General features: G+C 53.2%; 2 protein-coding genes across 2 annotated transcripts in view; one reads left to right on the forward strand and one right to left on the reverse strand.

Annotated features, from left to right (window-relative positions):
* Window positions 1–12,480, reverse strand: part of ATCAY (ATCAY kinesin light chain interacting caytaxin) — a 111,267-nt gene that overhangs the window by 74,207 nt on the left and 24,580 nt on the right. The window lies entirely within an intron of this gene.
* ZFR2 (zinc finger RNA binding protein 2) overlaps window positions 1–12,480 on the forward strand; it is a 38,542-nt gene that overhangs the window by 2,197 nt on the left and 23,865 nt on the right. Inside the window, exons 2-6 of the mRNA XM_050768337.1 lie at window positions 303–395; window positions 6,529–6,739; window positions 7,692–7,806; window positions 9,557–9,775; window positions 9,880–10,133. Of these exons, the coding sequence (XP_050624294.1) occupies window positions 303–395; window positions 6,529–6,739; window positions 7,692–7,806; window positions 9,557–9,775; window positions 9,880–10,133 (892 nt within the window). The remainder of the gene's footprint in view (window positions 1–302; window positions 396–6,528; window positions 6,740–7,691; window positions 7,807–9,556; window positions 9,776–9,879; window positions 10,134–12,480) is intronic.

The following is a 12,480-nucleotide window of genomic DNA, read 5'->3' on the forward strand; positions in this document are numbered from 1 at the left end:
CAGGAAGCAGCCTTCGGCTCTGTCCACCTGCACAAGGCTACGCCCTGGCATCGAGCTTGTCCTAGACCATCGGTTCTTAACTGGGAACATTTGTCATTGTCACGACTTGGGGGAGCTCCTGGCATGAAGTGGGTGGAGGCTGGGGACGCTGCTCAGCACCCTGCAGGACCCACCCCAGAGAAGAATGTTGTCCCAAATGTCTGCAGTGCCTGAGTTGGAAAACTCTACCTTCTGCTGCATGGGCTGTCTGATCTCCGCCATGGAGCCAGTTCGCCAACCAGCCGCCTCCACTGTCCTCTTAGGTGGGGCGTCCACCAGGTGGAGACAAAGCTGTGTGCGGAGGCACAGCGGGAGCAGGCAGAGAAAGCTCCACAGGTTCCCGCTCCTTCCTTGCGGTCCTGGGCTGAAGGACTCCGCTCAGCCTTCCACCTGAGGTTCACTTGTGCCCACAGCCCTCTGCTGGTGCTGCTTGGCACGCCTGGGCCTCCAGGTTTGAGGGGCAAGGTCTCAGGACCCAGGGAAGCCAGAGAAGAATGGAGCTTCCTCCCCAGAAAGCGACTCACGATTTGCTACCTAGTACTGAATGCTTTGTGGGTTTTTTTGTTTTTTTGGTTTTTTTTGGGTTTTTTTTGAGATGGAGTCTTGCTCTGTCACCCAGGCTGGAGTGCAGTGGTGCGATCTCGGCTCACTGCAAGCTCCGCCTCCCGGGTTCACGCCATTCTCCTGCCTCAGTCTCCCGGGTAGCTGGGACTACAGGCGCCCGCCACCACACCTGGCTAATTTTTTTGTATTTTGAGTAGAGACAAGGTTTCACTGTGTTAGCCAGGATGGTCTCGATTTCCTGACCTCGTGATCCGCCTGCCTTGGCCTCCCAAAGTGCTGGGATTATAGGCGTGAGCCACCGTGCCCGGCCTAACGCTTTGTGATTTTAAGAGATGGGGTCTTGCTTTGTGGCCCAGGCTGGAGTGCAGTGGTGTGATCTCAACCTACTGGGCTCAAGAAATCCTCCTGCCTCAGCCTCCTGAAGAGCTGGGACTGCAGGCATGCACCACCATGCCTAATTTTTCTGTTTTGTAGAGATGGGGTCTTGCTGTGTTGCCCAGGCTGGTCTCAAACTCCTGGGCTCAAGCGATCCTCCCATCTTGGCCTCCAAAAATACTGGGATTACAGGCGTGAGACAACACACCTGGCCATGAAAGCTTTTTTTTCAGACAGAGTTTCACTCTTATTGCCCAGGTTGGAGTGCAATGGCACAGTCTCAGGTCACTGCAACCTCCACCTCCCCAGTTCAAGTGATCCTCCTGTCTCAGCCTCCCAAGTAGCTGGGATTACAGGTGCCTGCCACCATGCCCGGCTAATTTTTGCACTTTTAGTAGAGATAGGGTTTCACCATGTTGGCTAGTCGGGTCTCGAACTCCTGACCTCAGGTGATCCGCCTGCCTCGGCCTCCCAGAGTACTGGGATTACAGGGGTGAGCCACTGTGCCCGGCCATGAAAGCTTTTTATACAAAAGAGGCATCAGGTCTCAGTCCAAAGGGCTCTAGAGCCGCGATCGTACGTGGATTTCCCTGCCCCTGCACTGTAGCTTGGGCCGATCATACCCTCTTGTTGAGCCTTGTATATCATACAAAACCAAAGAGAGGGCCTGTGGGTGTCCTTCCAGTCTCCATCCCATCCTTTCTCCTGGCCAGCTTGGTTTGGACTCCACCCCTCTCCTGGGTGTCTCAGGAGAAGGTGGTCCCAGCTCCAGGAGTAGATCTTGATGATTCTAAATCAGCTCTCCCGGCCTCTTTGCCGTTGACTCTTAGTGGCTTGTGGGTGGTGTAGGGCTCAGGCAGGACAAGAAGCCACTCGAGAGTAAACCTTGGAGCATGCTTTAATGGCGAAAGGTTGGAAACAATGCGAGGCGGTCTAGAAATACATCTGCAAATTGCTCCCTATGCCTTCCTCCAAAGGTGCGGCCGGAGCCTCTCACCATGTGCGCGGGTCGGATTCAGTGATTCGCTTCTAATTAATGGAATGTGGCAGAAGTTATGCTAGATGATTCCTTTTTACACATTTTTTTTTAATTTTCGAAAAATATATATATATTTTTTTAAGAAGGAGTCTCGCTCTGTCGCCCAGGCTGGAGTGCAGTAGTGCAATCTCAGCTCCCTGCAACCTCCACCTCCCGGGTTCAAGTGATTCTCCTGCCTCAGCCTCCCGAGTAGCTGGGATTACAGGCATGCGCCACCACGCTGGGCTAATTTTTGTGTTTTTAGTAGAGATAGGCTTTCACCGTGTTGGCCAGGCTGGTCTAGAACCCCTAGGCTTAAGTGATCCTCCCGCCTCCACCTCCCAAGTAGTTGTGATTACAGGTGTGAGTCACTCGTCTCTATGAAATGATTCCTGAAGCTGCATCATAACAAGGACAACTTCCACCTGGTGTGTGTGCCTCCCTCTCCCCTGCTCTCCCTCATATCCCTTGCTCTGGGGGAAGCCGGCCGCCATGTTGTGAGGACACTCAATCCACCCGAGGAAAGGCCCGCATGGGAGGAACAAGGACTGCCACCAACAGTCGGCACCAACTTGCCAACCCTGGGAGGAAGGCATCTTGGAGGCAGATCCTGCTGCCCGCCGCTGACCTCTTTCTTATTGGCAACCTCATAAAAGACCCCAAGCCAGAACCCCGAGGAGCCGGTCCCAAATTCCTGATCCACAGACACAGTGTTTAAAGCTACGTTGTTCTGTGGGGTTAGTCTATCACTCGGCAGGAGATAAATAATACATAGTATCAATGTCCACCAATAGGATAATAGGTGAATGAATCATGATATTTTCAAAGTAAACAGTCTTTTCTATAGAAGCCTAGTCTGCTTATGTAATTAAGGAAAACAGGTGAATGAATCGTGATATTTTCAGACAAGTAAACAAGTCTTTTTTAGAAGCATATTCTGCTTACATAATTAAGGAAAACAGGTGAATGAATTGTGATATTTTTCAAACAAGTAAACAATTATTCTTCTTTTGGAAGCACATTCCGCTTATGTAGTAAGGAAAATAGGAAAAAGGTGAATGAATCGTGACAGTTTCAAACAAGTAAACTGTTTTTTTTTTAGATGCGTGTTCTGCGTATGTAACTAATCAGTCTTTACATTTGGGAGGCCCAGGGCAGAAGTACAGATGGAAGCCTGCCTACCATATGTCTACATATTTTAACATTATCAACCAAGCTGGCTAAAGCTAAATACAGTATGTTCTGTCCCGCTCACCATGACAAACACACCTTTCTAACAACATACACAAAAACTGTGTGGTGCTGTGGTTTTTTGAGTCAGCAGAACATCAAAGATGACTGGATTTAATTAGCCAGCCCTCCCTGACCATGGGTTCCGCATCTGTGGATTCAACCAACTGCCGAACAAAAATATTTGGAAAAACGGGCCAGGCGTGGTGGCTCACGCCTGTAATCAGCACTGTGGGAGGCTGAGGCGGGTGGATCACTAAGGTCAGGCATTCAAGAACAGCCTGGCCAACATGGTGAAACCCTGTCTCTACTAAAAATACAAAAATTAGGCTGGGCATGGTGGCGGGGACCTGTAATCCCAGCTACTTGAGGAAGGAAAATCGCTTGAACCCGGGAGGCGGAGGTTGCAGTGAGCCGAGATCATGCCATTGCACTCCAGCCTGGGTGACAGAGGGAGACTCTGTCTCATATATATATATGGAAAAATGGTCAGGTATGGGTGCACACCTGTAGTTGCAGCTACTGGGGAGGCTGAGGTGGGAGGATCACCTGAGCCCAGGAGTTTGAGACCAACCTAGGCAAAAGAGCAAGACTTCGTCTCTACTAAAAATTTTTTTAAAATCTGCTGGACATAGTCACATGTCCCTATAGTCTCAACTACTCAGGAGGCTCAGATGGGAGGATTGCTTGAGCCCAGCAATTTGAGGCTGCGGTGAGCTATGATCATGCTGCTGCCCTCTAGCTGGGCATCTGGGGTGAGAACCTGTCTCTAGAAATATAAAATAAACTAAAATACTTGGAAAAACTCCACAAAGTTTCAAAAAGCAAAACTTGAATTTGCCACATGCCAAGTACCATGTTGAATCCACACAAATGAAGTAATGTGCAGGCACTGCGTTAGGTGGCAAGTAATCTAGAGATGATTTAATGTATACAGGAAGCTATGTGCAAATTCTACACCTTTTTGTATCTTGTGTTTATCTATTTTAGTAGAGATGGGGTTTCACCATGTTGGTCAGGCTGGTCTCAAACTCCTGACCTCAGGTGATCCACCGGCCTTGGCCTCCCAAAGTGCTGGGATTACAGGTGTGAGCCACCACGCCCGGCTGCTACACCTTTCTATATCAGGGTCTTGAGCATCCAAAGATTTTGGCACCCACTGGGGAGTCCTGGAACTCATCTCCCACAGACATTCAGGGGTGACAGTATTTTTGTGCATGTCTGGGCATTCTGTCCTTTTTTTGCCGGCCATTGGAGAAGCAAGTTGCAGTGTGAGATGCACAATAAGAACATAATTTTGCACACGTTACTGAAAAGCACAACACCGTGTTGTATAAAGATTCACACGGGGCCGGGCGTGGTGACTCATGCCTGTAATCCCAGCACTTTGGGAGGCCGAGACGGGCGGATCACGAGGTCAGGAGATCGAGACCATCCTGGCTAACACGGTGAAACCCCCTCTCTACTAAAAAATACAAAAAAACTAGCCGGGCGAGGTGGCGGGTACCTGTAGTCCCAGCTACTCGGGAGGCTGAGGCAGGAGAATGGCATAAACCCAGGAGGCGGAATTTGCAGTGAGCCGAGATCCGGCCACTGCACTCCAGCCTGGGCGACAGAGCGAGACTCCGTCTCAAAAAAAAAAAAAAGAAAAAAAGATTCACATGGAGCCCAGGAGTTAGAGGCTGCAGTGAACCATGATCACACCATTGCGCTCCATCCAGCCTGGGCAACAAAGCGAGCCCTGCCATCTCTAAAACAAACAAACAAAACCTTCATACATACGTAGTAAAAGTCTAAGAATCATGAGCGGACAAAAGACAGCCACCAACCCTAGGGAGGAAGAGAGAGGAATAGGATCCAGGTGGGCTTCAATTCTATTTATTTAAGCAATAAGCTCTGACACAAATACAGCCAAACATTAACACTTATCCATCTCAGTGATGTGCGTTTGTTCGGTGGTTCTATGTTTGAAATATTTTGTCATAAAAAAGAAGTCTCAACCCCAAGGAGGTTAAGAGAGCTACTGATCACAGCTGTACTGTTTTTTGTTTGGTTTGTTTTGAGACAGAGTCTTACTCTGTTGCTCAGGCTGGAGTGCAGTGGTGAGATCATAGCTCACTGCAGCCTCTACTTCCTGGGCTCAAGCCATCCTCCCACCTCAGCCTCCTGACTAGCTGGCACTACAGGCGTGTAGCATCACACTCGCTAATTTTTTTTAATTTTATTTTTATTTTAGAAGAGACAACGTCTCGCTATGGTGTCCAGGCTGGTCTCAAACTCCTGAGCTCAAGCGATCCTCCCACCTCAGCCTCCCAAGGTACTGGGATTACAGGCGTGAGCCACCACACCCGGCCAGACACTGTACTGTTAAAGTTCAATTTTCTGGCTGGGCGCAGTGGCTCACTCCTGTAATCTCAGCATTTTGGAAGGCTGAGGCGGGCAGATCACAAGGTCAGGAGATTGAGACCATCCTGGTTAACATGGTAAAACCCCGTCTCTACTAAAAATATATATAAAAAAAAAATTAGCTGGGTGTGGTGGTGGGTACCTATAGTCCCAGCTACTCAGGAGGCTGAGGCAGGAGAATCGCTTGAACCCGGAAGGCGGAGCTTGCAGTGAACCAAGATCGCGCCACTGCACTCCAGCCTGGGTGACAGAGCAAGACTCTGTCTCCAAAAAAAAAAGTTCAGGCCGGGCGCAGTGGCTCAAGCCTGTAATCCCAGCACTTTGGGAGGCCGAGACGGGCGGATCACGAGGTCAGGAGATTGAGACCATCCTGGCTAACACGGTGAAACCCCGTCTCTACTAAAAAATGCAAAAAAACTAGCCGGGTGAGGTGGCGGGTGCCTATAGTCCCAGCTACTCGGGAGGCTGAGGCAGAAGAATGGCGTGAACCTGGGAGGCGGAGCTTGCAGTGAGCTGAGATCCGGCCACCGCACTCCAGCCTGGGCGACAGAGCCAGACTCCGTCTCAAAAAAAAAAAAAAAAAAAAAAATTCAGTTTTCTTTGAAGAATCCAGAAAAAGCCCTGCCACGTAAGTAGATCATCCACAAAGCGGAACTCAGATGGGTTCGAGTCCCACCTCTGCCACTGACAGTGCCTCGGTTTCTTCATCTGTAAATTGGGTGCAGTGATAGTCCCAGCATTACAGCGTTCTTGTGAGATGGTGTTAATTTGTGGAAAGTGCTTCCAGCTGTGCCTGGGCTCCTAGGAGGGTCTCCACCAAGCAGGGCAGCTCAGGTCCGGTGGTGTTAGAACTCGCTCTAACCCCGTGGGGCTTGTGTGTGTGTTTGTGGTTCTAGCGCCCAGACTCCAACTCTTCCCCTGCTCACCACGGGGGCCAGCTATACTGCACAACCCACTCCTGGGATGGACCCCGCCGCGAACCCGGCCTTTCCCCCAGCTGCCCCAGCAGGGTACGGTGGATACCAGCCCCACTCCAGCCCGGAGTTCACCTACGGCAGCCGATCCCAGGAGCCCGTCCCCACGACCACCACCATGGCTACCTACCAGGTATCCAGTCCTTTCTTTGACCAGCATTGCCGGGAAATGTGGATCGCCTTGCGTGGGTGAGAGCGGTGGGCTCCCCGCAGCTACTCCTTCTCCCAGGCCTCTTAACCGTGATCCTTCCTTCGGGGCCCTTCTGCTGGCATTACGTACCTGCAGTGGGGAGAAATCAGGGCAGAGCCGCTTCCAAAAGAATCCACTGCTCTCGGGGACAGGCCCCACGCATACCTCCACATCGGGGCAGTGGGGACAGTGACAGCACAGAGCTTTGTCCCAGCCTCAGCAGTGACTGTGAAAGAGGACGAGGGTCACCTGGGTTGGAGGACCCCTCCCTGGCCAGGACAGATGGCCTCAGTCTCCTGGCCCCAGAGAGACCAGGACTCACCCCCCCTTCCCCACGCTCCGGGTTCCTGCCTCTCTAAGAGGGTGTCTGTGGCATGTGGGGCACAGCTGGGTGGTGACAATCCCACCTTCCCAACCGAGGCACTCAGGCTGCAGACCCAGCCACTGTGTTCCCACTTGGTGTCGCAAAGATGTCCCCCATGACCATGCTCCAACTCCCCAGCCCTGCCGCCTGCACCTCGTCCCCAGGTCGTGTCGGTCAACGGCATCAAAGGCCACCTGTCACCCGAGCTCAGCACCCACCTGACCCCACCCTCTTCCTCCCTTCTCCATTTCCTTGCTAAGGCCTCGGGGGCTTCTCCCTGCAAACCCACCCTCTCCTGCCACACCCAGCGTCCTCCTGTAAATCGCAGTCGGACTCTTGGAAATTAGTGTCAGCTCCATGAGAGCTGCTGTGTCAGCCACATCCCGTGCCCCCTGCCCCCGGGCCAGGGCCTGGTCTTGGGCAGATGCTTAGGAGCCAGCGCTGCGGGAAGGACTAAATGCAGAGTGCAGTGTGGCCAGGGCGCGTTGCACCTGCCGCCTGAGCTGCTCTCCTGCGGAAACCCCCACTTAGGACAGTTACAGCTACGGACAGTCGGTGGCTGCCAGGAGCTACGAGGACAGGCCGTACTTCCAGCCTCCTGCCCTCCAGCCTGGGCGCATGACAGCCACAGACTCCTGCCAGCCAGGTGAGCCATCTGCAGGGTCGGGGCTGCGGACGAGGAGACATTCCCTGCAGCACAGGAAAACCTTGGGAAAGTTACCTATTTTTTTTTTTTTTTTTTTTTGAGACAGAGTCTTCCTCTGTTGCCCAGGCTGGAGTGCAGTGGCGCAATCTCGGCTCACTGCAATCTCTGCCTATCGGGTTCATGCCATTCTCCTGCCTCAGTCTCCCAAGTAGCTGGGACTACAGGTGCCCGCAACCATGCCCGGCTAATTTTTTGTATTTTTAGTAGAGACGGGGTTTCACAGTATTAGCCAGGATGGTCTCGATCTCCTGACCTCGTGATCCGCCCGCCTTGGCCTCCCAAAGTGCTGGGATTACAGGCATGAGCCACCATGCCCGGCCTGAAAGTTACATCTTTTCTTTCTTTCTTTTTTTTTTTTGAGATGGAGTCTCGCTCTGTTGCCCAGGCTGGAGTACAGTGGCGTGATCTCAGCTCACTGCACCCTCTGCCTCCTGGGTTCAAATGATCCTCCTGCCTCAGCCTCCCAAGTAGCTGGGACTAGAGGTGCGTGTCACCATGCCTGGCTAATTTTTTGTATTTTCAGTAGAAACAGGGTTTCACCATGTTAGGTTGGTATCGAACTCCTCACCTCAGGTGATCTGCCTGCCTCAGCCTCCCAAAGTGCTGGGATTACAGGTGTGAGCCACTGCACTGGTGAAAGTTACATCTTAACCATCCTAGAGGTGGCACAAGGTAGTTCATGCCTGTAATCCCAACACTTTAGGAGGCCCAATCAAGGTGTTAGAATTGCTTGAGCCTAGGAGTTCGAGACCAGCGTGGGCAACATAGTAAGACCCTCTCTCTACAAAAAATGCAAAAATGTTAGCTAGGCATGGTGGTGTGCACCTATAGTCCCAGCTACACGGGAGGCTGAGATAGGAGGTTCACCTGAGCCCAGGAACTGAGCTGCAGTGAGCTGTGATCGTACCACTGCACTCCAGCCTGGACAGCACAGCGAGACCCTGTCTCTAAAAAAAAAAAAACAAAATAAAGGCTAGTGGCTCACACCTGTAATCCCAGCACTTTGGGAGGCTGAGGTGGGCGGATCACAAGGTCAAGTGATCGAGACCATTCTGGCCAACACAGTGAAACCCCCATCTCTACTAAAAATAGAAAAATTAGCCGGGCATGGTGGCACATGCTTGTAATCCCAGCTATTCAGGAGGCTGAGGCAGGAGAATCACTTGAACCTGGGAAGCGGAGGTTGCAGTGAGCCGAGATCGCGCCACTGCACTCCAGCCTGGGCGACAGCGAGGCTCTGTCTCAATCATCATCATCATCATCATCATCATCATCATCATCATCATCCTAGATTTGCAGGTGAGCCTCAGGGCTGGCTGTTCAGATGGGCCCTGGGATCTCTGCCAGGTGTGGGCCTATGAATGAGGGAAAGTGAGAACCTAAAATGCAGCTAACATTTTTTCCAAGGAAGCTTTCCCCGGGTGGCAGGAGGTGAGCTCTGTGGGTGAAGGAGCCGGAGACGCGGAGGAGCCCTCCTCCCCCACGGCAGGAGGGAGAAGCTGGGCTCTGGAAAGGACAGGTGGGCACAAGGTCACCTGCGAGTCGCTGCCGGGACCTGGCCCTAGGCTCTGACCTCTGGTCCCGGCTTAAGCATCTAGCATTTCCAGCCAGTTGAGCCCGGGGTCCATCCGCAGGTGAGGGGCAGTGGGGTGGGGGCTGGCTCTGCAGAGGGCCTGTGCCTGTCCCCTAGGGACCCAAGAGGCCTGCAGGCAGCCCAGCCCCCATGGCGGTCACAGCTGCGCTCAGCCCCCACAACAGGCGCCCAGAGTGGAGGCCGGACAGCCAGCCAGCGCCCTGTCCTCGGGATACACCTATCCCACGGCGACAGGCGTCCAGCCCGAGTCCTCGGCGTCCATCGTGACCTCCTACCCCCCGCCCTCCTACGATCCCACCTGCACCGCCTACACGGGTAAGACCAGCGTTCCTTGCCCAGGCGGTCACTCGGTCGGCCCCCGCTTCAACTCGAGTGGAATCAGCATCTCCCCGCGACTCACTGTTTTCTCTGCTCCTTAGCACCAAGCTACCCGAGCTATGACGCGTCGGTGTACTGCGCCGCCAGCCCTTTCTATCCTCCAGCGCAGCCCCCGCCTCCCCCGGGACCCCCACAGCAGCTGCCCCCGCCGCCCACGCCCGCAGGCTCAGGAAGCAGCCCCAGGGCCGACTCGAAGCCACCGCTTCCCAGCAAACTGCCGAGACCCAAGGCCGGGCCCAGGCAGCTCCAGCTTCACTACTGCGACATCTGCAAGATCAGCTGCGCGGGCCCCCAGGTCAGTCGCCCTCCCGCCGTGGGCGGGACCTCTCTGTTCCTAAGGTCTGAACCCGAATGTGAGCGCCGGGGGGTCAGGGTCGCTGCCTGCTGAAAAAAGGTCCGGTGTTAAACTTGCATGGTGTATGCATGTGCCTGTGTGTGCAAGCGCTTGTGTGTGTGTGCGTGTGTGAGTGCAAGGGTGCATATGTGTGCCAGTGCGTGTGTGCTTATGCATGTGTATATGTGTGCATATGTGTGTGCAAACGTGAGTGTGCGTGTATGTGTGCGCATGTGTGCCTGCGTGTGTATGTGTGTGCCTGCGCCTGTGGGTGCGCGTGTGCTTGTGTGTGGCAGTGCTTGTCTGGGACACACGTGAAAGACTCTTTACCAAACACAGCCGCTTGAGGTTTTAAAGCTTGCAGATCACCCCGCAGAGATCGTGGGCTCGTTTCCTGGAAAGATAATCAGACCCTAGAGCTCTATCTTTGCAAAACACACACCCTGATCTTTTGTTTTGAATGCTCTGAAAGCAAGCTCTGGACTGCGAGAGACGCGGAGTCTCTGGAGAGGTGTGAGACCGCTCAGGACACCCTATCAGGACCCCTGACCCAGCTGGGGATGGGGGGCCCGACCCTGCTCGGGACCCCTCCCGCCACAGATCATCCTTTCCCTGTCTCAGGCTCTTTGCCCCGGCATCTCCACTGCATCTCATGCTAGGAGAGACCCTGGCCTTCTTTGCAGAGTGCTCGGATACAAGTTTGAGGTTTTGTTTTGTTTTGTTTGGAGACAAGGGGTCTCGCTCTGTTGCTGAGGCTAGAGTGCAGTGGTGCAATCACAGCTCACTACAGCCTCCACCTCCTGGGTTCAGGTCCTCCTCTCAGCCTTCCAAGTAGCTGAGACAGGTACGAACCACCATGCCCAGCTAACTTTTTTTATTTTCAGTAGAGATGGGGTCTCACTATGTTGCCCAGGCTGGTCTCGAACTCCTAAGCTCAAGGCATCCTCCTGCCTCAGCCTCCCATCGTGCCAGGATGACAAGCTGAGTCCCTGCACCAGACGCATGTGGGTTATTTAATCCTTATGTCTGCCTTGTGGCTACCATCTCTGTGTGGCAGACAAAATCCCAGAGGTTCAGAAAGGGTCAGTACTTTGGGGAACTCAGAGTCAGTTTTAGTGACCCAGGCAGAAATCAAACCAAGATGTGTTGAAGCCCATGTGGCTACTTATTCCAGAATACGCCAAAAGTGCACACAGACAGCCTATTGGCCGGACGCGGCGGCTCATGCCTGTAATCCCAGCACTTTGCAAGGCTGAGGCAGGAGGATTGCCTGAGATCAGGAGTTCGACACCAGCCTGGCCAACATGGTGAAAACCCGTCTCGACTAAAATACAAAAATTAGCCGGGCATGGTGGCGGGCACCTGTAGTCCCAGCTACTTGGGAGGCTGAGGCAGGAGAATGGCGTGAACCTGGGAGGCGGAGGTTGCAGTGAACTGAGTTTGCCCCACTGCACTCCAACCTGGGTGACAGTGAGACTCCATCTAAAAAAGAAAGATTCCTAAGTTCTAGAGAGCATACATACAGTAAAATGTGTGCCTCTCCCACATCCTATGTTTCTTCCCTAAAACCAGACGATGTCACTGAGTTCCTGAGCGCTAAGCCGGTGGCCTTCAGGGGAGCGGGCAGTGTCCAGTGTGCCCCAGTATTTTCAGGGGCACTTTTCAGTCTGCAGAACGTTCATTCTTGGCATTGTCAGGGCTTGTGGGTTTCGTGGCCCACCTGCCGCGTCTTCTCTGTGGTGGGCTTCGTTTCAGGATTTTAAGGAGCACACCCAGGATTCTGCCTGAGGGCTTGGCTGTCGCTTCCCCAGATGCAATCAGATATTTTGGGCCCAGGAGTACCGGATGCGTAGGCCTGTGACTCACGGTAGCTTCCCCCGGGTGGAGCCCCTGTGTCTATTAGCAGTTTCCTAAGACGGAAGTGTACATGACTGTCCTTCGGGCAGCAGGTGCCCTTGCTTGGTTTCCGAGGTTGAATTCTGAAAAGTCAGAATTTTCTGTATACAGCAGCCCCTGAAAGGAACACGTGATGCGTGGAGCATGCTTTCCTAAGAAACTCCTTGAGTTTCAGAAGAAGGGAGAAGCCTTATGTCTAGCAGTCTGAGCCTGTGGGTTTGTTACGTGGGCTTCATAAAGGGATGCTTGAATTAGCCAGGCATGGTGGCGGGCACCTGTAGTCCCAGCTACTTGGGAGGCTGAGGCAGGAGAATCGCTTGAACCCAGGAGGTAGAGGTTGCAGTGAGCTGAGATAGCGCCACTGAACTCCAGCCTGGGTGACAGGGCATAACCTTGTCTCAAAAAAAAAAAG

Source organism: Macaca thibetana, chromosome 19 (genome assembly GCF_024542745.1).
Source record: "Macaca thibetana thibetana isolate TM-01 chromosome 19, ASM2454274v1, whole genome shotgun sequence".
NCBI classification, from domain to species: domain Eukaryota; kingdom Metazoa; phylum Chordata; class Mammalia; order Primates; family Cercopithecidae; genus Macaca; species Macaca thibetana.